Source organism: Leopardus geoffroyi, chromosome B3, assembly GCF_018350155.1.
Source record: "Leopardus geoffroyi isolate Oge1 chromosome B3, O.geoffroyi_Oge1_pat1.0, whole genome shotgun sequence".
Lineage (NCBI taxonomy): Eukaryota > Metazoa > Chordata > Mammalia > Carnivora > Felidae > Leopardus > Leopardus geoffroyi.
Genome location: NC_059337.1, coordinates 134,079,952 through 134,101,729, shown reverse-complemented (window position 1 = coordinate 134,101,729; position 21,778 = coordinate 134,079,952). Strand labels below are relative to the sequence as shown.

The 21,778-nt window shown below is 53.2% G+C and overlaps 1 protein-coding gene across 8 annotated transcripts in view; it reads left to right on the top strand.

Moving 5' to 3' along the window:
* Positions 1 to 21,778, top strand: part of TTC7B (tetratricopeptide repeat domain 7B) — a 256,147-nt gene that overhangs the window by 215,106 nt on the left and 19,263 nt on the right. For all 8 annotated transcript variants that reach the window (XM_045451860.1, XM_045451858.1, XM_045451859.1 and 5 more), the window contains one exon: positions 7,717 to 7,919. In XM_045451860.1, coding sequence (XP_045307816.1) covers positions 7,717 to 7,919 — 203 coding nt within the window. The remainder of the gene's footprint in view (positions 1 to 7,716; positions 7,920 to 21,778) is intronic.

Sequence of the window (21,778 nt, the reverse complement as noted above, 5' to 3'; positions counted from 1 at the left end):
TGGATGGCAGGTGACGAAGACAGGCAGGGGGTACCTAATCCTTCCAGGAAGGGCCCCTATGCAGCAGAGGGGAGAAATGAGGGGTAGCTGGGGAGGAATGTGGGTTCAAGTTAGGGGGCTTCACAAATGGCTGACACAGAAGCATGTTGATTGCTGCTGGCAGTGATCACGTCAAGACTGAGACCTTCCTTGCCCTGAAGAGAGAGAGGATACGTGGGGGTCTGAATCCCTCTAGAAAGCAAGAGAGTGGTGGGGTCCAGGGCGCAGGCAGAGGGATTGGCCCTCAGTTAGGAGCAGAGTGGATAGGCACAGAGGACAACAGAGGGCTTGTCAATGTGGTGGCAAGAGAAGGCTCAAGGTCTGCTTTGCCAGCTTCTGTTTTCTCTTTGAATGATGAGTCAAGGTCAGCCAAAGGGGTGGAGGGCTTTGGGGAAGGATTGAGGCATCAGGAGAACAGCTGGGCCAGGGCCCGGAGGGGTCAGGTGTCTCCGATGCAGCTAGAGGGTGAGGAGCCCGTCCTGCCACCCCTACCAAGCCACCGGGGGAGGCATTCCCCCCTGACAGGTTGACACAACCACTCGGAAACTCAGAAATAAGTGTTGATCCGGAAGCTGAGACCCTGACAGAGGCATTTGGCCAAGCTTTCATGGAGGAAAGGCCCTGGCTATGTTCATCCTGGGGACTGTAGGCCCAGCTTGGGGCTCAGCCCAGAGAAGCTCAGATTAGGACTGATGCATGCAGACAAAATCACTGCCTTCTTTCACTTCTGACCTTCCCCGGAGGAAAAGTAAAGAACAGTTCTGGGGAGAGCTGATAAGGGTGCAGCCCTCCCCTGGGCCTTCATGACTTGCAAGGGTGACAGGAAACTCATCAGGCCCTCGTGCTGACTTTGATATGAAAGAGTGAATTCAGTGGTCCGGGTGCTGTGCTCTAGGAGCACCTGATGCTTCCAGAAGATGCCCTGTGCTCACCATGGGGACTCCTCGGCCCCCCATGTGCAGGAGCTATCCCAGAACCAAGTTGCTAAGGTTTGTTTTCCAAGCGCAAGTCAGGGAAGTAGGGTTTGGGGTAAAGGAAATGGTTTTAGAGGGTCAGGGGGCCCACTGGCCTAGCTCCCTGCCTGCCTGCAGGTCTGCCCTGTATGATTGGGGAGCACCTGATGGCACACGGGTCTTTTCCTGCATCCCTGTCGGCCAGACCTCAGGTGGAATGGAAGATCTGAGCACCCAGACCAGGTGCCGCCCTTGAGCTGCCTCCAGCATATACTGCTGCTCCTTTATCTGAGTTCCAAAATAGGTGTCCCCTCCGGGTAGACTATCCCGCAGAGAACAGGCCTAACTAGCTGAAGGCACATTTGTGAGAAGGCACTTTGCATCTCTCTGGGCAAATGCAGCCCTGCAGCAGGCACACAGCCTGCCAGAAGGATCCAGGACCTTTGCACAGTACACAACGTGCACAACCCTGAGCCCAGGGAAGGCATGTTGTAAGCCACTTCCCAACCTTGCAGCTGACATGAAGCAGGTGCTTGACAAGTGTTAGAAGAATGAATGAATGAATGAATGAATGGGGAAACCAGACCTGTGGGAGACTGTGAGTGCATCTACACTGGGTCCCCCAACCAGGAACAGCTCTTCACCTTGAAGAAGAAACAGTCCTCAGGCTTACACGCAGAGCTTGGCTCTTTCAGATAACACCCATAGATGGTTCAGCAAGTGATTTCAGAAGGCCCTCCACTCAAGGCGTGGTTCAACGCCGAGGCAGAGCAGCTCGACTGGCCATCCAGGACCACAGCCTCTAGTGGGAAAGTGAGCACACACACAGGTCTCATGGGACAAGGTGGACTGGGGTGCGTGCTTCCCAGAGCACACACAGGGCATTGGAAGAACAGGAGTGTGAGAGGTGGCTTCCCTGGGGGTGTCTAGGGAAGGCAAGGGCAGCTGGAGTGTGCTGGGGCTGAGAGCCAGGAGTCTTCACAGATGGCCACTCAGGGAGGGCATTTGGGGCAGAAGGAACAGCACAAGCAGAGGTGTGGGGGTGAGACCGTGAACTAAACATCGCGGGAGGCAGTCGGAAAGGTGGCAGGGCCCTAATTTTGAACGCTGAGCAAAAACAATTGGGTTACAGGAGCACCTGGGTGGCTCAGTCTGTTGAGTATCTGACTGTTGATTTTGGCTCAGGTCATGATCCCAGGGTCGTGGGATCGAGCCCCATGTCAGGCTCTGCCCTGAGCATGGAACCTGCTTGAGATTCTCTCTCTCTCTCTCTCTCTCTCTCTCTCTCTGTGCTCTTCTCCCTCATGCACGCTGTCTCTAAACTAAAAATAAAAATTAAAACAAAACAAAACAAAAAACATTCGGTTACATTCACCTGCAATAGGGAACCATGGGAAGTTTGCAAGCAGAGAGGGGACTTTATTTCCAACATGTTCCGCAGCAACAGAATGACAAGGACAAACCAAGTGATTCCAAAGGGGACTGTCAGAGCTCAGTGTGAGCTCTCAGAAAGGTGGAAAGTGTCCATGACCCTGAGCAACCCCTTACCTCCGGTTAGAGGCTGTCAGCTGCCAGCAACCAGCACAGAATCTCTGTGCCTGGGACCCCATCAGAGAGTGACCTCTCAGAGCCTGCCCTGCACGGTTCAAGTGCATTCTCGTAGGGCCTGACAAGCTCTCGGTTCCGGGAGCCAGCTTCATTCTGTCTTGCTGTTCCTTTGGTGCAGACTCTTACCATCTCTTACATAAGCTCACAAGGCCCTTTGTTCATTTTTTTTTTTTTTTTAACTTGAATTTAGCCATCGGTGAAGGGTCAGGGAAACTGTTTGCTGTTGCTTCTCTGACCCTCGACTTGCTTCATTGGCCTGCGCCCCAGAAATGGCCCATCTCTGGCCTTCACTGAGCATTCACTAATCTTCAGACTGCACTTTGAACACCTGCTAAACGCTAGAGCCTGTGCTAAGGAATGCAGAGATGGCTGTGGCTGGGAGTCGCTCATAGTTTAGAGGGAGAAAACAAGTCTGGTCATATGCTGGAGGCTTTAGGGAAGTACGAAACACCCTTTAGCTCCTGCGTTCTGGCAAGTGGAGAGCAAACTGCCAGCTCACTTACTTAGGGAAGTGGAATCTGAGAATGTGGCTTGGCATCAGGACTCAGTTAGACTCCCTAACATCACGGCTCAGGTAAATTCGCCCATCCCAAACTGCTGGCCTCCCCGTAGCAGAGGCAGAGCCCCGCGACGTGCCTGCAAGAGCAAGCCAAGAATTCAGGCATCCGAGAGACAAGGCCTGGGGCAGAGGGGGCTCTGAAGGGCCACCGCGAGCACGCCCAAGGCCCTCTCCCAAACGCATCGATCAGATGGGACCTGGGGCAGGCGGGGAAGGGCCAGGTGCATGGCTGTGGCAGATGAACCCCTGGCAGACACGAGAAGCAAAGGTTGGAGGGTCCTCTCGAAAAGACGATGTGCTCCAGGGGATGGTAGAACTTATTTATGGAAGCCACATGGAGCCACAAAGGCGGGAGCTGCAGCCCTGTGGACTCAGGGATGGACACTTGTGAACCCCTCATCCAGGAAGGTCCTGGGCCTTGTTTGAGCTGAGGACCCCCAGGAAGGAAGGCTTCCCAAGCATCATAAGCTCAGACTAAATACCTACAGGGACTCATTACATTCTAGAAGGCCGGCTGTGTTGTCTAGGCAAGAGGACCCCTCTGGGGATTTCAGGGATGCAGGGAGGCCTCTGTAATCCTTCCCTCTTCCTCCCCAATTCGTCCACTAAGGTCTTGCTCCTGGAGCCTAAGACTGCACCCCAAGAAGACGTGATTTCCTCATAAAGGGGGAATGACTATTCCAAGCCACTGTCTCACCGGAGCCGTGGTAAACAGAAGGCTGGCCCTGCACCCCCAAATATACCGATCGGCCCAAACTATGCCCAAATATGCTGACGGGTCTCCCAGGTGGCTTCAGCATCCCGTACTCTTGTTTCTTCATGGCCATCTGGAAGGCGGCAGGGCTCCACGAAGCGCCATCCTCCCCAGTTCCCACCACCCTGGTTGACCCTTACCGCTGTCCAGGGAGAGCTGTGGGCCAGCCTCGGGCCCCAGCTGACAGGTGAATGGGCCCAGAGAAGTTGACTGCGTTGCCCCAGCCACACACTCGGCCCAGGTACAGGAACTGAACCCTCCGTGTTCTCGTGACACTGGCTTACAAACTGAGGACCCTAGAGCCCTGAGGTCCCCAGAGGTGCCTCAGAGGCTGGAAGAGGGGACCAAACCAAGAGGGAGGCCAGCTGCCACTCTTAAGATCCCTTTGGAAAAAGAGGCTCCTTTGGAGGAAATGGTTTGAAAATCACCACAGGATATCTGCCCCGTGTCCTTCCATTTGAACTTAAAATGGATGCATTTAGGAACAGCCAGGCCATGCATCTGTCTGCCCCACCTATGTGAGGAGCACAGGCCTTGCCAGTGACATAGGTTTCCTCCTGTAACTTCTGCACCACTGAAAAGAAGTCCTTGGAGGCCTAGATTCTTTCTCTCACTGTCATGATCATGACTCAGCTGAGTCTCTGTCTTCCAATCGATTCCTCCGGAAGGAAGCAATAGCATCAGACACGTGGCTGATGACAACACGGTGGTCATGAAGATACATGGTCCCACGGAGAACCTTCCTAGAACAGGGCTGACGGGTACATTGTCATGCTGGTGTTTAAGCCCGCCCCCCCCCCCCGCCCCACCTTGATTCTTGTTATAAAAATTCTAGAAGCATTCGGTCCCCACTCCCAAGCTGGTCTTTTTTCATAGTGATTTAGATGACAGAGGCCCAGTGTGTCACCCACCCAGTCAGCTCTAGGCCCTGGGGACCTCAGGAATGTACACAAGCCCACCCCCAAAATGGGAGCAAGTCAGGAGCCAAGCATACAGTGGGAGGAACGTTCTGTACAGCTCTCCCGAGTCACTGGCACACTCAGGTAACCTGAAACCGCAGTGGGCACGCAGCCGGCTGGCTAGAGCCGGGAGGGAATTGCATGGTGAGAGACATCAGACGGCCCTGCCGTGTCCTTCCCAGGAGGGGCAGACTTTCACCGGGGACAGACTTTCACCCTTGTTCCTGCAGAGTCCCTGTGTGTCATAGGAGCTCAGTAACTACCCGGTGAGCTGAACCTCCAGAGGACGGGAGACAGGCACGGTGCTGGCATTGCTACCGTCAGGGCTCGGCTGGATTTCAGTGGCCTGAGTTTCCACGTCTGAGGGACCCCTGGGCCAGCCCGTCATGTCTGTGCTCCCTGTCGAAGAGGGCACCCACAGATCAGAAAAACAGACGGGCGGTGCGGGGCCCGCTTTCCCCAGGGCTCTGTCCCTGCCTGAGGAGTCAGTGGTTGGTGACCATCCCTGGGAAAGAGAGGGGGCTCGAGGAGAGGGGCCATCAGGCTGGTTGAGGTCAAAAAGTAGTCAACATTAACACACCCCAAGTGTGTGATCCACATCTGCCCTTTTCCAGCCTCTGGGCCCAAGGCTGCAGGTGGGGAGACAGAAAGCGTGCTGTCCGTGAGCGGACCCCAGACCCCTCACAGAAACACATCTAGGGCCACAGCCATCAGAGACCGCAGAGGCCGGGCTCCCCTCTGAGGGGAAGAGCTGGCTGCCAGGGATGACGGCTGTTGAGCAGGCCTCAGTGGGGGGAGAATGGCACCACAGGAAGGGGCAGAAGACTGGACACGTGTGTGGAAACAGCAGTGGCTCACCAGAGCTTAGGGTGTCGGGGAGCAGTAGAGACACAGGTTCGTAAGGGCCGTGGAGCCAGTCATCGAGGGATCTGGATGTTATCTGGGGTCAGGGCCACTGTTCTCTGTAGAGGCCCAGACCAGGCTCTGCCTCCAACTTGCCCTGAAACCTTGGACAAGTCGTTCAGCCTCTCTGTACCTCAGTTTCCTCAACTGTACAATGGGGATAAAATAATAGTACCTATGGCATCGTGTGCCGATGAAGGAGAAATGAGGGCACTTCCTAGCATAAGGCACATGCTTAATGAATGTTAGCTACTATTGTTGTTACTGTTACTCATTCATTCATTCATTCATTCATTCGCTCAGCGACTCTTCCCTGAGCTCTGACTGGGCCAGGTGCTATTCCCATCCCCGGGGACACATCGGTGAACAACACGCACACAGCCCCTGTGCTCGTGTGCTGATGGCTTACGTTCTGCAGGGGGCACGCAGACAGCACGGGAAACCAACGAGAGGAACCTGTTGCTCGAAATTATGGAGGACAAGAAAACAGAATGGAACAGGGTCATGCTGAGTACGTGGGGAGCAGCAGGCTAAGCAGGACGGTCAGGGAAGGCCTCCCTGGGAGGCCGCTGGAAGGCAGGCTGAAGGGCGTGAGGGCTGAACAGAAGCAGCAGGTCTTCAGGAAGGGGCGCTTTTCTGCAGGTGGGATGACCGGCCCCGAGCTCTGCCTCAGGAGGCTGGCCTGGCAGTGGCTGTGTGGGACAGACAGGTGTGGCAGGCAGCAGGTGAGGGGCCCAAGGAGGGCCTGCCCTGGTCAGGGCAGTTCCAAAGTGGCCTCCAGTACACAGCTTGTGAAGTGCACAAGGAAAATGCTAGGACTTTTCTATTTCTTTTGTGTTGTGTTCTACTCCTTCTACTTCGGCCTGCATTATATGACACATAACATTTTACTGTATGTGTAACTTGGGGGCATGGGTACAGACGTCGCTGACCACCAGGGATGAGGGGGTGGGGGTCCAGGCAGGAGCCGATGAGCCGGGGGCTGCCTTGGAGGTAGAAGCAGTCAGTAGGCCCCAGGGCACAGCGGCCGGCCGAGTAGGACTCTGGGCAGTCGTCCTGACAGATATGGTGAGGAGAGAGGAGAGGGGTCTGAAGTCTTTGGAGACACCTGCCCAGCGCCGGGAAGAAGGTGGTGCTGGGGTCACAGGCCTCAGGAGCAGAGGGCACTTGAGTGTGCCCGAGAGACAGGCGGGCGGCAGAGCGCGATGGGCCCTTTAGGAGGCAGGGGCCGCAAAGCGATTCGGGACTCCACCGGCGAGAGCTGAGGCCTGACATTGCAGGAAAGGTCGTTTTCCTGCCTTTTTGAAAGTGACAGCTTGGTTTTCAAAGGGCTTTGTCGGTGTCATACAGTTAATGGTCTCCAGGGCGCAGTAGCTTTTACTGGTCGGAGGGCAGGGTCTGATGGAGCCGCCGTTTTATTTCATGCCCGTGACCATGGCAGCCACAGTCTGCTCCCTCTGTGTGCTTTTTGGCATCAGGAAAACAGGCCGGAGGGCAGAGCTGTCCCCCTTGAGGGGCCTTGTGCCTCTGGTTTTCTTGGCCTTCAGCTCGTTCCGGCCCTTTCTTTGTGGATGTCAGAGCTGAGGGCAGGTGCCCCGGACACCAAGGTGCCCTAGGTCAGCCCTGAGGGTGGGGGTGGGGGGTGGCGCCAGGCAGGCCTCACTCCCCTCTGGCTGGTGGCGACTCATGTACCTTCCAAGGCCCTGCAGCCAGAGAGACTCGAGTCCCGGTGTAACCGAGGGCGGGAAGGGCCGTCACTGCAGCTGTTTCGACTCAGGCTGGGGGACTGGCTGGCTCTGGGCCCTGCGGATTCCAGATGGGCCCCTGCCAGACTCCCGTGGGGGGGATGTAAGTGTCCCCAACTAGAGTCACAGCCGTTCGCAGGGCCTCAGAAGGGCAGCAAACCAGTAAAGCGTCTGTCTTCTGCTCTCCCCCCCACAGCTGAAGTCTACATTGGCATTGGGAAGCCTGCAGAAGCCACGGCCTGTACTCAGGAAGCCGCCAACCTCTTCCCGATGTCCCACAACGTCCTGTACATGCGTGGCCAGGTTGCCGAGCTCCGGGGAAACCTCGACGAGGCCCGGCGGTGGTATGAAGAAGCCTTATCCATCAGTCCCACCCACGTGAAGAGCATGCAGCGACTGGTGAGTCTCAGAGCCAGGCCGGGACCCCGATCCCGGGCCGGGGCTCCCCTCGGAGCGACTGGCGGGTCTCCTCCGGTTCGGAGGCCCATGTGGTTAGCCTGCCAGGCTGTCACACCGCACAGAGCCAGCGGCGCCATTTCTGTGTGGTTTATGGAGCCCCTGGGAGTTGGCGGTGCACAGCCCTAGCAGCCCTGCCTAGCGGTCCTGTTCCGCGCAAGGCGCAGGCATGAGTCACTAGTCTCCTGGGCACTGCCACTGTCACCTTGGTCTCTGTGCTGCCACCTCGGGAGGGTGTCCCCACCCTGGGAGACTCCAGCTTGTCTCCGAGGCTACTGGCTGACAGGGGCATCCTGTCAGAGGAGGGTGGGATGGGCCCTCTGGTACTGAGAGGACCCAGCTAAGTCACCCGGTTTCCACACTGCGCGTGGTGTGGTGGCTCCCCAGAAATGCATGTGCGCCCGAAGCCTGGGGGCTGACTGGCTGCTCCTCTCCCTGCCTTGCCTGGAGTCGGCTGTCCCTCCACCTCGTTTTCGGTGGGGTGGGGGAGCAGACTGATCCCTCCGCGGGTTTCGCATTGGTGGCATTACTGTGTTAGGCACACGCATTGAGCACAACTGCCCCACAAAGCCGCCGATCTCCTGTTATTCTCCCGTGAGTCTGAATGGAAACTCAAAAGCTAACCAAAGTCTGAGTTGCTGATGAAAAGCCATACTGCTTCTCTGGGCCTGCGCGCCAGGCTGACGTTTGGGATTTGCGCTTCGTACTTAGTGGTGGGATATCTGTGATTTCGTGAGCCACGGGACAGAGGAGACTTGTGGTGAAACTGAGGTGGCCTTCGTGTCAGCAGCCCTTGGGAGCCTGGTGTCCGTAATCAGTGGTCAGTGTGTGATACAAAGAGTGAGCAGTGGACGAGGAAGTCTGGGAACAGCGTTCCGGACCCTGTGGTGTCAGTTGCTGACTCTTTAACTTGTGAGCCTGCCCAAGCTCACAAAAAGAAAGACCCTAAGCTGTCTGCCCCCCGTTTCCTTTCTGTAAAATGAAAACAAGCAACTAAATAGGCTGGGAACCTCCTCCAACGCTAGGAGGCTATGGTTTAGTACCTAAGAAATAAAATGTTCTCCAAAGGATCCCAAAGCCTAAGTTCTCTTGCTACGTCTCTTAGTGATATTGCAAGATGTAGAAGGGGTTCAGCAGTTTCAAAAATAACTAACTACTAGTTTTCTGTTTTAAAAACAAATCAGGCTGGGGCGCCTGGGTGGCTCAGTCGGTTAAGGATCCGACTTCGGCTCAGGTCATGATCTCACCGTTTGTGAGTTCAAACCCCCATGTCGGGCTCTGTGCTGACAGCTCAGAGCCTGGAGCCTGCTTCGGATTCTGTGCCTCCCTCTCTCTCTGCTCCTCCCCCACTCGTGTTCTGTCTGTCTCTCTCTCTCAAAAATAAATAAACATTAAAAAAAATAAAAATAAATCAGACCTTATAATTACAGCTACTTGATTTTTTTTTCACCTTCCCTTTATGAACATTGTGTAGCTTGGTACAGCTTTATAAGTAATTTTCCATATTATCCAAGCATTAGTCTGTTTGATTAAAAATATTACATGGCTTTTAATTTTTGTCTCCCTGTTGTAAGAGGGATTTGGTACAGAGCTTCTCAGATCTCTGTGCTTTTTGGTAGAGCATTGCAGAAGAAGTATAATCAACACCGTGTACCCAGCCTTTTTATTGAAAAGAAGCAGCATATTTCTACCTCGGGGCCTATGAATTATTCAGACAAGTATTTCTTGTTCATCCCCAAGGGGAACATGAGACAAAAGATCGAGTAGGAAGATCGCACCAGGAAAGTTTTCTGTTTCACCTTTGGAGCTTTTCGAGTCACCCGAGCTCTCCAACAAATGTCAGATGCTCGCCTTTCAAAAGGGGTAGCCTCAGGCCTGGTGAGGGGAACTGGTGAGCGGGACCCAGGTGAGGCCTGGCCATCACCAGCAATGTCTGAGCCTTGTCTGGCTCAAAGGCATTCTTGCCAGTAGAAAACAGTAATCATAAACCCTTAAGACTTTTCTCAGTGCATCCTGACATATTCAGAAACTACGCAGACTAGAGGCAGGTTGAGGCCAGCAGGCCTACAAAGTTTAAGTCTTGATTCTTGGAGTCCAAAATACTGCTCAATGACTATACTTGGTGTGAGTTCCAAAGGGCAGAGTGGATGGTTCCTTCTTGGTGACCTTGTAAATGATGCACCATGGCCTGTGTTCTCCAGACTACCCCCCACGGTCCATCTCACAGCTGGCAGATTCCCTTCCCGCTGGTGCTGCTGGATCTCCTGGTGTCTGGGAGGGGGGGCGGGGGGGGAGGCCCCCAGGACCCCCAGGCCCTCCGGCCCCAGGATGCACAGAAAAGCTGTGTTTCTATGGTTTGGAGCATAATAAGGGAAGGAGGTGGCCTTTGCAATAGAAGCTAAGGATGGGGCTCCAGGCCAGAAAAGGTGTGAGATTAGAATCCCAGCTCTGTCCCTCACTGGTTTGGGGACCATGGGTAAGTCACCCTCTTTGCGCCTCAGTGTCCTCAGATGTATAAATGGGGTCAATACTAGCACCAGACACAAATTAAACACAGAACCGAAATCTCTTTATTAAGGCACAGTAGGTCCTGCCTCTGCCCTCATAGAAACCAGACTGATTTGCAGGCCCCTAAGTTGAGGGGAAGGGGTCAACAGAGAGGTCAGAGGCCTCTTACCAGGCCAAGTCCCAGGGAGGAGCCAGGAGCTCGAGACTTCTGTGCTGGAAGCAGGGTAGAAACAGCCAAGATGACGGTTCTGACACTCGGGACGAGGAGTGTGCAAGTGAGGGCTTGGGTCAGGCCAGGGCGAGGCTCAGAAGATCACAATGAGGAGTTTGAAGAGCACGAGCACTGGAGACCACTGGAGAGCCAACCACGAGAGTCAAGCACGGGGGTTCCCAGGGAAAGAGCCGGCTACAGGCCGATTGTGGGTCGTAGAAAAAACCAGAGGGTGGAAAGTGCGTCCACGCCAGCAGTCAGGCTTGGAGAGGAAGGAGGGGAGCCGGAGGGACAGTCGGAGGGAGCTCTTCTGAAGGAAGAAAGCCACGTCTGTTTCAGGTAGAGCCCAGGTGGCAGATGGAGAGTGCGAAGAACCCAACGGTCAGAAGCTCTGCCTGTTTCGTGAAGAACAGGATTGGTTAGCTTCTAGGGCTTGTTAGCAATAGCATGTGCCAGATTGTCCGGCTCGGAGGACAGGGACGATTTAAGCAGAAATGGAAACACGTTAATATTGTTAGAAAAGCGGTAATGACTTGGAGGCAGATGGTATTCACTAAAGTTAATAGAAGGTCAGACTCGACAAAAGAAAAGTAAATTACACCCAGTGAAAATTAACACTTTTCTAATCGTTTCAGCCTTCCTCTATATGTTTAAATTCACATATAGAGAGAAGGGAGAAGAGAAATAATGTGTTTACCATTAATAATGATTTGGCACAAGATAAGGGAGGCAGAGAGCTGAGTGTGGGCAGGTATTAAGGGAGCAGGGAGCTGAAGGGATAAGGAATTACAAAGTAATGTTGTTGACAAGGGGAGGAATTCATAGAATGATCAGACTTTTCCCAGAAAATCTAAAGACATATTTTCATATCATTTTGCATAAGTGAATACATTTACATACATTTCCATGCCATGTTTCATCCCCAGGACCCAAGATGAATTAATGAAACACAGAGCACCCTTCTCCACATCAGTTGTCCTGTGACCTGGAGTGGGGGGTGGGGGTGGGGGGAGGGAAACAGGGCTGTCGGTGGGCCGGGGGCAGCTGGGCAGCACTGCTCAGGCCAAGGGCAGGCATAGAGACTCAAGGTAGCCAAGGACGGAATTACCAGGACAGGGACAGGCTCTGCAAACAGGGACATCTGCTCAACATCTGATAACATCAGCCTGGGCTCATGGGGGCAATGTGTGAGATTGGAGGATGAAAAGAACAAGAACTTTCAGGAGATGAATGAGCATGGCAGGGAGCCAGGAAGGTGATATGGAGAGGAGCTGATAAGGCGAAGAGGGAAAAATATTGCTAAGAAATAAATGTATCCTAGATCATATTACCAGGATGCTCAGGTCTTCTTCTAAACCACTTGACAGGTTGAGAAAAGGCATGGAACAAAGGCTGGGGGGAGGGAGGCGGTGCTGCTCAGGGCTCCCAGAGTGGACAGTACATGGAGGGAAGGACACAGGGCTCTGAAGAGGGCTGTGAGCCTGAGAGGAACCAGGGGAGGAGCGGCTTAACAGAGGCACTGGTGAGCCAGAGCCTGCACCTCTGCAGGGGGCAGGAGGAGAGATGGCGTCAGGGGTCAGCCTTCACCTAAAGCAAGTCTTTGTGCAACAGAGGCAGTGATGTTCCAGAGCTGTTGCTCAGAGAAGAGAAAACATAGGGGCCATCCTCTTGAATGTTGAAGTTCCCAAGACAAGGCCTAGAAAGGGACAGAAGCCATCAGTCATTCAAAGGAGGGCAGCCAGAAGACTGGGGAAGGTGGTAAGTTTCACCACCTCCCCCAGAGGAAGTAGTGGTAAGAAACCATTGGTGGATCTCCCCAACGAGAGGAGAAGATGGCTGGGAAGAGAGGAGGTTGGAGGTGATGGGTTAGGCTAGGCCATTTGCCCAAGGACTGTGGCTGAGGCTTGTCTTCTGTGGAAGGATCGTAAGACATGAAAACCCCCAGTGCAGTCAAGATGGCTTCTGGCTAACAGTTTCATACTCAGGCTATCTTTTTTTTTTTTTTTTTAATGTTTATTTATTTAGGGAGAGAGAGAGAGCATACACGTGGGCATGTGAGCAGGGGAGGGGCAGAGAGGGAGGGAGAGAGAATCCCAAGCAGGCTCTGCGCTGTCAGCACAGAGCCCGACATGGGGCTCAATCTCACGAACCATGAGATCATGACCTGAGCCAAAATCAAGAGTTGGACACTTAACCGACTGAGCCACGGGCACCCCCATACACAGGCTGTCTTGAAGGGGTTTCTCCATGATCTAATGCCTTCTGAAACATCAGAAATCTGAAGTGACATTAGCCATGTTAGAAGTACTGTTCCACGGCAGTGCATTAGTGGGAAAGACTCAGGGAGAATGGCTGAGCTGTTGGAAAAGCGCGTTCTATTATGAAATAGCAGGGGCGCCTGGGTGGCTCAGTCAGTTAAGCGTCCGACTTCGGCTCAGGTCATGATCTCGTGGTCTGTGAGTTCGAGCCCCACGTCGGGCTCTGTGCTGACAGCTCAGAGCCTGGAGCCTGTTTCAGATTCTGTGTCTCCCTCTCTCTCTGACCCTCCCCCGTTCATGCTGTGTCTCTCCTTGTCTCAAAAATAAATAAACGTTAAAAAAAAAAAAAAAAACGAAATAGCAGAGGCACGTCACATCGACGGTGGGTTTGGAAGGAGGACATCAATTATGCAGTGCAGTGGGTTATGTCTTATGGATTGTGACTACATTTTAAGTTGTTTTAACAGCTCTAAAGTTTGATCCAGAAGTATTCGTCACAACGAGTCTGGCTAACGACATTGTTCAGAGGCAAAAAAGGCTCCTCTGAAGTTCAAAGAAGGGCCCGAAGTTGGAGCTTTCTTTTAACTGTCTTCGGGCTTACATGCCTGTTTACTGTGAGAAAAGGCTTCATCCCATTCTGCATGAGGAGCCAGAAGGATGGCAGAGAGGGTTGGAATCGAGGGGAAGAGGTGAGCTCTGGCTTCCCTCCGGCGACTTGCACTGCTAAATTCTGAACCTTCGGTGTTTTTTCTCTCTCCCGTCTTTTCAAGCGTCCATCTGTTGAATGAGATTTGGAGGGGAAGTTGCTTGTGTCTCCTCTTTTACTGGTTAGAAGCATGTTTTCCAGTTTGTGCCTCTGTTGGCAGAGAGGTGCAGAATGAATGGGATGGAGTTGCAGGGGTTCGTTCCAGAGACAGGCATCCTGTGTCTGTGTATCTGTCTGCTTTCGGCATCAGTCTGGCGGGGGGCTCTGGGGTCGAGGGCGGCCCAGGGCACAGACACATCGGGCAGGGTTTCACCTCGGCACGGCTCGTTTTCCCGCGGCAAAACCTGTCTTGAAGAGGGGCCCTTGATCTCTATTGCTACTCTGGGTAAGACAATTAAGCCAATGAAATAGCATCAAGATACCCTTCCTCTTTCAAACGCTGATCTTTGGAAATGGATCTCTTTCATCTGAAGGATCAATTTTCTTCCTGTCCGTAGAATGATTGGCAGGAACAAAGCCTTGCCATAGTCAAGTGAGAAGGCTCTTTTATCTATTAATTGCATTTTATTTACTTGATTGTTTTTTTAAAAAATGCTTTTCAAATTAAGACCAGTTTTTTTCTTTGAAGAACGACCTAATGAAATATTTAGATGTTCTCCCTTCCCTACACATCTGTGTGCTTACGGAGAGTACTCTTAAATGTACGACGCTCAATTTCTCCAGTATCTTCACTCGCCGTAACTGGGATTCAAACGAACAGTGCAAGAGAGGAGGTGGCGCATTCTGCTGGGGGATTAGGTCTTTGTTCTTTATTCTGCCTTCTCTCCCTTCTTTTAGTAGCACACACTACATTTTAGCCCCATGAGTAGCTCAAGGCCCTCTCGAGAACTCTTAGTATTTGGCATGAGTATAATAACCTTTACAAAGAAATTGAAAACCTCATAGGTCCTACCTGATGCGTTTGTTCTCACGATATGTGCTGAGGTGGACAATTTCTCTTTTTACTGCTGGGGAGACTGCTCTTGGTGACCGGCCCCAGGCTACACTGAAAATTAAGAGCAGATCCAGGGCTGGGCGATACTAAGATTGGATGTTTGTGGAGTCTACAGAAGCGCCTACAGCTTGAGTGATAGCACGGCACAGGGGTTCAGAGCCCGGCGCGAGAGCCAGCCTGCCTGGGTTCAGGTCCCAGCTTTGTCACATTCTAACAGTGTGGCCCGAGAGGAGTTCCTTAATCTTCCTGCACTTCCGTTATGTCAGCTGTTTAACAGAGGTAACCATAGTACCCCTCCGTGTTTTTGTGTGGTTAAACGAGCTCATACAGGCTGCATCGCTCTCCACAAACACTAGCTGTGAAGTGTATAATTCTCATTCTGTATAATTTGAGTCGGTGGAAGCCCCTGTGTACCTACTTGACAGTGAGGGAAGCATCTCCTTTCCAAAAGATCTGCCCATGGGCGTGGCTTTCCTTCTGAACCGAATTTCAGCAGCCGGAGGAGCTGAAATAAGAATATGTCATGAAACGTGGTTGGCCAAAAGCTCGTGCTTTTCCTTTAAATATTACTTTCTGTTTCTCTGGAGCCCGTAGTCCAGCTTATTAAAGCCGAAAAGAGTAGGAAGGCATGGTGTGGTTTGTCAGGCAGAGACAGGAAGCATCTGGGCTCAGGGGGGCCAGACCAGGGTGGCGGCAGGCCCTGGGTAGCAGGGAGGGCAGAGCCTGCCATGGAGGCCGGCTCAGATGTCACACCTCTGAGAAGCCTTTCTTGACCCCTACCCACCCACCTCTGCAGAGGGGCCTTTGGCCCATTGACTTCCCTCTTCTCTTGAAGCACTTGTGGAACCAATATAGGGTTCTTTCTTTGCAGATCTGTCGGGGGAAGGCGCCATGCCTGTGGTGACGCAGCGGCCAGTGTAGACCAAGAGTGTCAGGTAGATGAGGTATGGCAGGGAGAGATGGAGAAAAATAAGTTCAAGAGCCAACTTGACCTTGACAGATGTCATCATTCCCCTTTTACAAAGACCCCCAAAGCACCGGGTGCCATCTCCCTTGAATGGACTTTGAGCAGGTATCATGGGAACACGCTATTTTTAACTAGGCTAACTATTTCTCTATGCGGAGTCCTTTGGGCGTCTGTTGGCTTGGCCTTGGCACAGTCCCTTCCCACCACGAGTACAGGAAGTGACACCGAGGCGGGGACTGGAGGATGCAGCCACACAGTTTCACATGAGACCATGGAGGCCGAGTCAGCTAGTTGATGGAACCTTCCAGTGCAGTGGGATCTGAGTGTGTCACAGGCCGGGTCTCAAAGAGGATGTGTTGTGCTATAAGGTGGGGCTCCTGCCAGGCATGCTTGGCCCAGCCAGGTCCCCAGGCCAACCTGTAGCACCTGCTCCAGAGGGGCAGCCCTCTGCCCCGGGGCCCTGGGGGGCAGCAGTGGGCCCCTCTCAAGTTCAGACACCCTGTCTTGTTGTCCCCAAGCACATGCTTCTTTGTCAGCCTCTGTGCCCCATTTGGGGGTGGCAGTGCTCACCATCTGTAGGCCAGAGGCTGCTGTGGAGCAGTGTCCAGGCCATCCTGCCAGGGTCAGCCCTGGTCTTCCAGGCCCCATGTGTCCCAGGCTGCCTGCTCTCTGTCTCTCATTCAGTGAGACGATCACCCTCCGAGAAGCTGACCCATAATAACTGTGCCCATGAGAGACCTAGTTTCAGACTAGAAAGTGAAACGGTAAATTTATAAAGATTGATGCCTTTCCTGGGCCGCACCCCTATGCTTTCTCACCCCTCGTCCTCCCCAGAGGCACTCCCCCTCTAAGCCGGATGTCAGGCTCCACGGCCCATCCCAGAGACCCCATGCTGAAATGGCCATCCCCAGGCAGCCTGGGGCACCGAGGCAGACAGGTAGACGTGGCAGGGACCGAGGGATTGGGGCTGTGCCGATCCAGGCAGTAGCCCCGCCTGTAATGCAGAGACCCTCTTCCCAGGCCCCAGACTCTCTTGCCCTTTAGGCCAGAGCATCTCGCCTCTGTCCTGTGGTTACAGATGAGCCAAAGAGGGGACAGCCTCTGCCCTCAGGAGTGCCAAGGAAAGGGGGTAGTGTGTCACATGTGGCCTAGAGCAGCCCGGTCCTCCTGCCCCAGGGGGCCATACAAATATCATTAAATACCATTTCCTGTTTAAGGAAAACAGACACCCAAACACTGATCCTTCTGCTCAAATGAGTTCTCTTGTGGAGTTTCTGTCAGCCACCCCCCAGTCATCTCTTCACTTGCCCCGATGGTGACCCAGGACACATCCTCAGCCCTTTTTATATGGTTCCCTCCGTAGACTGTGAGCCTGGTGTCCTGTTCAAGGTGTGACTTCTGATCTTGGCCCCAGGCTGTGGGAGCCTCTGTTTGTAACCCCCGTCCCTACCCCAAACCCAGATTCAAGCAGCTTCCCTTGTTGCCACAGCACCAAGACATGTCCCTTGAGGGTGGGCTCCTCTGGGGAGAGGAGAGGGGGCCGTGTCGCTCTAACTGGGTTTGCACGGTGCCCGCGCCCGTTTGGGGGTAGGATGCCAGCAGCAGTAGCGACAGTGAGCCTGCCAGAGCCAGGTCGGAGGTGCGAGCCACATGGGGAGGACATCTGAATAGGGGGAGGGATTGGAAATTATTTGGGGGAAGAACCAGGTAATTGAAAGGGTTTTTTTTTATGACTCAAGCTATGTCCTCACATCCTTTTGAAAATGCGTATTTTTAGCTTAAAGCATTTTCCGTTTGTTGGCGTGTATGTCCTCCTTGGAGCAAAAGGAGTGTCACCTGGAGATGTAGAACTTCCGCACCCATGTGGCTCCTGTGTGGCTTGTGGCCCTTGATCTTGCCAACCCCTCCTGCACTAAAAGCCCTCCCACCCCAAACAGCATCCTTTGGGGCAGAGATACTCTCTGCAGACATTTTCTGCTTGGTTTTTGGATTCCTCCTTCCCACTGCAGCATTTTCTCAGTGCTGGCCAGGGAGATATGGCATCAGGCCACCCGGCTTTCAGCGAGGACTGAAATCACAGACCCGGTGCAGGCTCCGAAATACAAGCCGTGTCACTGGGCCTTCCTTTGCCGCGGCTTAAGGAAAAAATTAATTCTGTGTTTATTTCTATTTTCTGTTTGGGAGTCTTAGATGACTAATTACAGGCAGTGCAGTTCAGTGTCTCATTAGTAATTATGATCTAAAATTATTTAAAATCTGACATACTCTATCCCAACCATTTATTCTTAGAAATTCTGGCCCATTATTCCAGTATGATTTGACATTTCACTTCCACCGCATTCCTGCCTTGCCACGGTTGCTGCTCCCTGGCTTGGATCAGACTGTCTGATCCAAGGTTTCCCTTATCTGGGTTGTTCTGTGTTCCCAGATACCTGCCCCTAATTCCCTTTCCTTATTTCAGGCCCCCTGGATTTGAGCCCTGCTACAGCACCCTCCTCCCCCACACCGCCTGTCCCTGAAGTCAACAAGAGGTCTGTCGCCATGAGAAAGTGGCATTCGGGTCCACCTGGGCTGGCTGTCCCCAACCCGCCTCTTGTCTGAATGGCTTCCCCATCATTCAGTGCTAGTCCCAGAGGCTCCCCACACCCCAGGAGTGCTCCTGGGCTCTCTCTGGGACATGCCTGCACACGTGTTGTCTAGACCTTCAGTTTGAGCCTAAAACCCTTCAGCCCAAAGGTCTGGGGAGGACACCCTGGAAGTTTCTCCCAGGTACTGCTTCTGGCGTTTCTTCACCAGTATCAGGGGTGAGAGCCTAAAGCGGCCGGGACATCTTTGGACCTAACTAACACTCACCAGAGAGCGCAGATATCGCAGGATTTAGAACACCAACGAAATTCCGCACTCTAAGCACCCCTTTTTACGGATGGGGAAGCTGAGGCCGGAGGGGGGAAGGGACTTGCCAAGAGCACAGGGCAGCAGGTGGCAGACCCACCAGGAATCCTGACCGCATCATTCCCGAAGGCGTCACGTCCGCTTTGTCCGTGAAGTGAGCGGTGGCGTCTGCCTTTTGACATCGGGGTGGGGGTGGGGAAGAGACGAGCTCCCAGGACTCCTCGAGGGTAGGCCCTGGCCCCGGAGAAGCCCGCTCATGGCTCTGGGGAGAAGGGGAGTAGGGGGCTCGAGCCTGTCTTGGCGGGTCGTGTTGCATCCGCTGAGCTTGCATCCTCTCTCAATTTTGCTCCCAGTTGGAGTCAAGACTTGGTCTCCCCACTTGCCTCTTACCTGTCCCCACTGCTGTGTAGCACCCCTTCCCACAGCCTGGATCAGCAGGATCAGCACTGATTTGTGAGCCCAGCTGGGCGCAGGAGAGAGTAGCCTTTGGCACCCCTCCCGTTGCCAAAGGAGTGGGGGTGAGGGGTTGCTTCGGAGGAAGGAATGACAAACGGATCAGTGACAAAATACCAAAACTCACCAAGCCTCAAACCCTCGGACTCTAGGAGGGTGGTGGCCTGGAGCCAAGGCAGGCCCCCTCCCCTGCACAGATCACAGAAGCATGCTCTGGGCCCTTTCCTTGGAGAGCCCCTGCTCTCCGAAGCCAGCGAGCGCCGCTGACCAAGGAATGGGGTGCCAGTGTGCAGAGGCTCCCTCCAGGGGCACTGGGTGAGAGCACTGCCCAGGGTCTGGAGGCAGCCTTGGCCCTGACGTTCCTCCCTGGGGCCTTGGCGACCTGCTGCAGAGGGAGACCAGAACCACAGTCTGAGGGCCCGCCCCTAGCTCCCAGATCTGGGCCCCTGCATCCAGAAAGCTCCAGGCCTGCAGGAGCTTTAGGAAAGCCCTTTGAGAACTCCTCTGCCAGGGTCCCTGGGACTCCAGCCCCTTTGCCTGGCGGCAGACCCCCTGTCCCCACGGTTATTTGACCGCTTTCACCTCCCGCCAGGCTCACCGACTGATGCGTGATCTCTCTTCCCTCCCTTTCCTCATCTGCTTGGTATTTATGGGACACCTGCCTCTTCAGATACCTCTGCAGGCATTGTTTCTCTTCAAGCCTTTCAGGACATCTTCAGCTGGAGGCTTGTGAGCAGGAAGGGACCTGGCACTTGGGCACCAGCACCTTCTCTGTGTCAGGTATTGCTCTGGCTTTACCTTCAGCATCACGGATTCCGCACAATGGCCTCTTAGTTACTGCCGTAAGAATTAAATGGCATGATGTACGTAAGCTGCGTGGAGCCTGGTTCTGTGCCAGATACTGGACTAGACCTCTCCCCTCAAGTCTCGAAGGAGAGCCATAAACATGTATAAGTAAGTGTAGGAAAAGTCACAGAGGAGGGGCACCTGGGTGGCTAAGGCGGTTAAGCATCTGCCTCTTGATCTCTGCTCGGGTCATGATCTTGAGGTTCATGAGGTTCAAGCCCCACATCAGGATCTGTGCTGACTGCACGGATTCTCTCTCTCTCTGTCTCTGTCTCTCTCTTTCTCTGCCCTGCCCCCGCTGTCTCCCCCACCCCCCCCCCAGTCAAAATAAATAAACTTTTAAAAAAGTATTTTAAAAAAAAGTCACAGGGGCTCTGGTAGACAGAGGTACAGGTCACAGGTTGTCTGGTGTCATGAGGGAAGAGGGACAGACACGGCTCCACCGAAGGTGTGACCTGGGGGCCAGGATTCAGCAGCAGAGTAGAGATGTCGACTCTTCCACAAGTTAGGGACAGATGGAGCTTGAATACCTAGTAAACAAACTAGCTCTTGGAGATCTACATGGGACGGTTGGGGCCCGTTAGTAGACAATGGTGAGCAGGTACTATGAATTTTGTTAGAGGTGGTTCTGTAAGGAAACATTCTTTTTTTTTTTTTTTTTTTTAAGAGATTCCTGCTGAAGTATTTAGGGATGAAGTGTCTCAGTGCCTATAGTTTACTTCAAAATACTAACGCTTGGGGCGCCTGGGTGGCGCAGTCGGTTAAGCGTCCGACTTCAGCCAGGTCACGATCTCACGGTCCGTGAGTTCGAGCCCCGCCTCAGGCTCTGGGCTGATGGCTCTTGATGGCTCAGAGCCTGGAGCCTGTTTCCGATTCTGTGTCTCCCTCTCTCTCTCTCTGACCCTCCCCCGTTCATGCTCTGTCTCTCTCTGTCCCAAAAATAAATAAACGTTGAAAAAAAAATTAAAAAAACAAAACAAAAAAACAACAAAAAAAAACAAAATACTAACGCTTGCCCCCAAAATAGATAAAGCAAGTGTGAAAAACGTTAACAGTTGTTAAATTTAGGTGATAGGTATATAGATGTTCATTATATCAGCCTTTCGAATTTTCTGCATGCTTAAAATTTTTCAAGATTAAAAAAAACTTAAGACAAAGTAGTGAGATCAGGTTTGCATTTTGGAGCGATCAATCTAGAAGCTGTGGAGGATACGTTAGTAGAAGCTAAGAGACACCAAGGACTGGACTCCACTAATAACATCTTGACAGTCCAGGAGAAGAGATTTCGAGAAGGCAGATGCAGTAAGGCTTGGTGAGGGAGTTGGAAGGTTCTCGTCTGATTCTCAGATACCCAGGTCAGGTACCTGGATGGATAAGACGACTTCACCAACAAGAGGAAACACAAGAGGAAGGGAAGCAATGGGAGGAAGGAAGGTACAAGCCTTGCACACGGTCTGGAGGCAGAACATTCCAGGGCAGGGGCCATGGTTAGGAAGCAGTGGTGGCCTGGAGGTGGCAGCTGAGCTGCGAGTCAGAGAGAGAAAGAAAGAGGGCCAAGGACGGAACCCAAGGAGCACCAGCATTCACAGAGCGGGAGAGTAACTTGGCTATGAGGATAACATGGGTTCTGGTCATTTACACAGTTTTCCCATGCACCCAGCTCATCCAAACTGTAGCTGGGATTTGGGCCTGACCCTGCAGATCCCCAAGCCCTCTTGTTCCCATGGCCCCACTCAGTTCTTGGCTCTAGGCTGTGGCCGGCCTAGGGCCCTGTGAGGTTTATGGGATGTCCGTGAAGGAAGGGTCCCGGTGAGCAAGATCACTGTGATAAGTGTGAGAGACAAGAATGACTTGAATTACAGACATGGTCCCACACAGAGGAGCTGGGAGGCCTTGAGCTTCTCTGGGCCTCAGTTTCTTCCTCCATGAGTAGAGATGGTGATGGGAGAATCAGATGGGATCACATG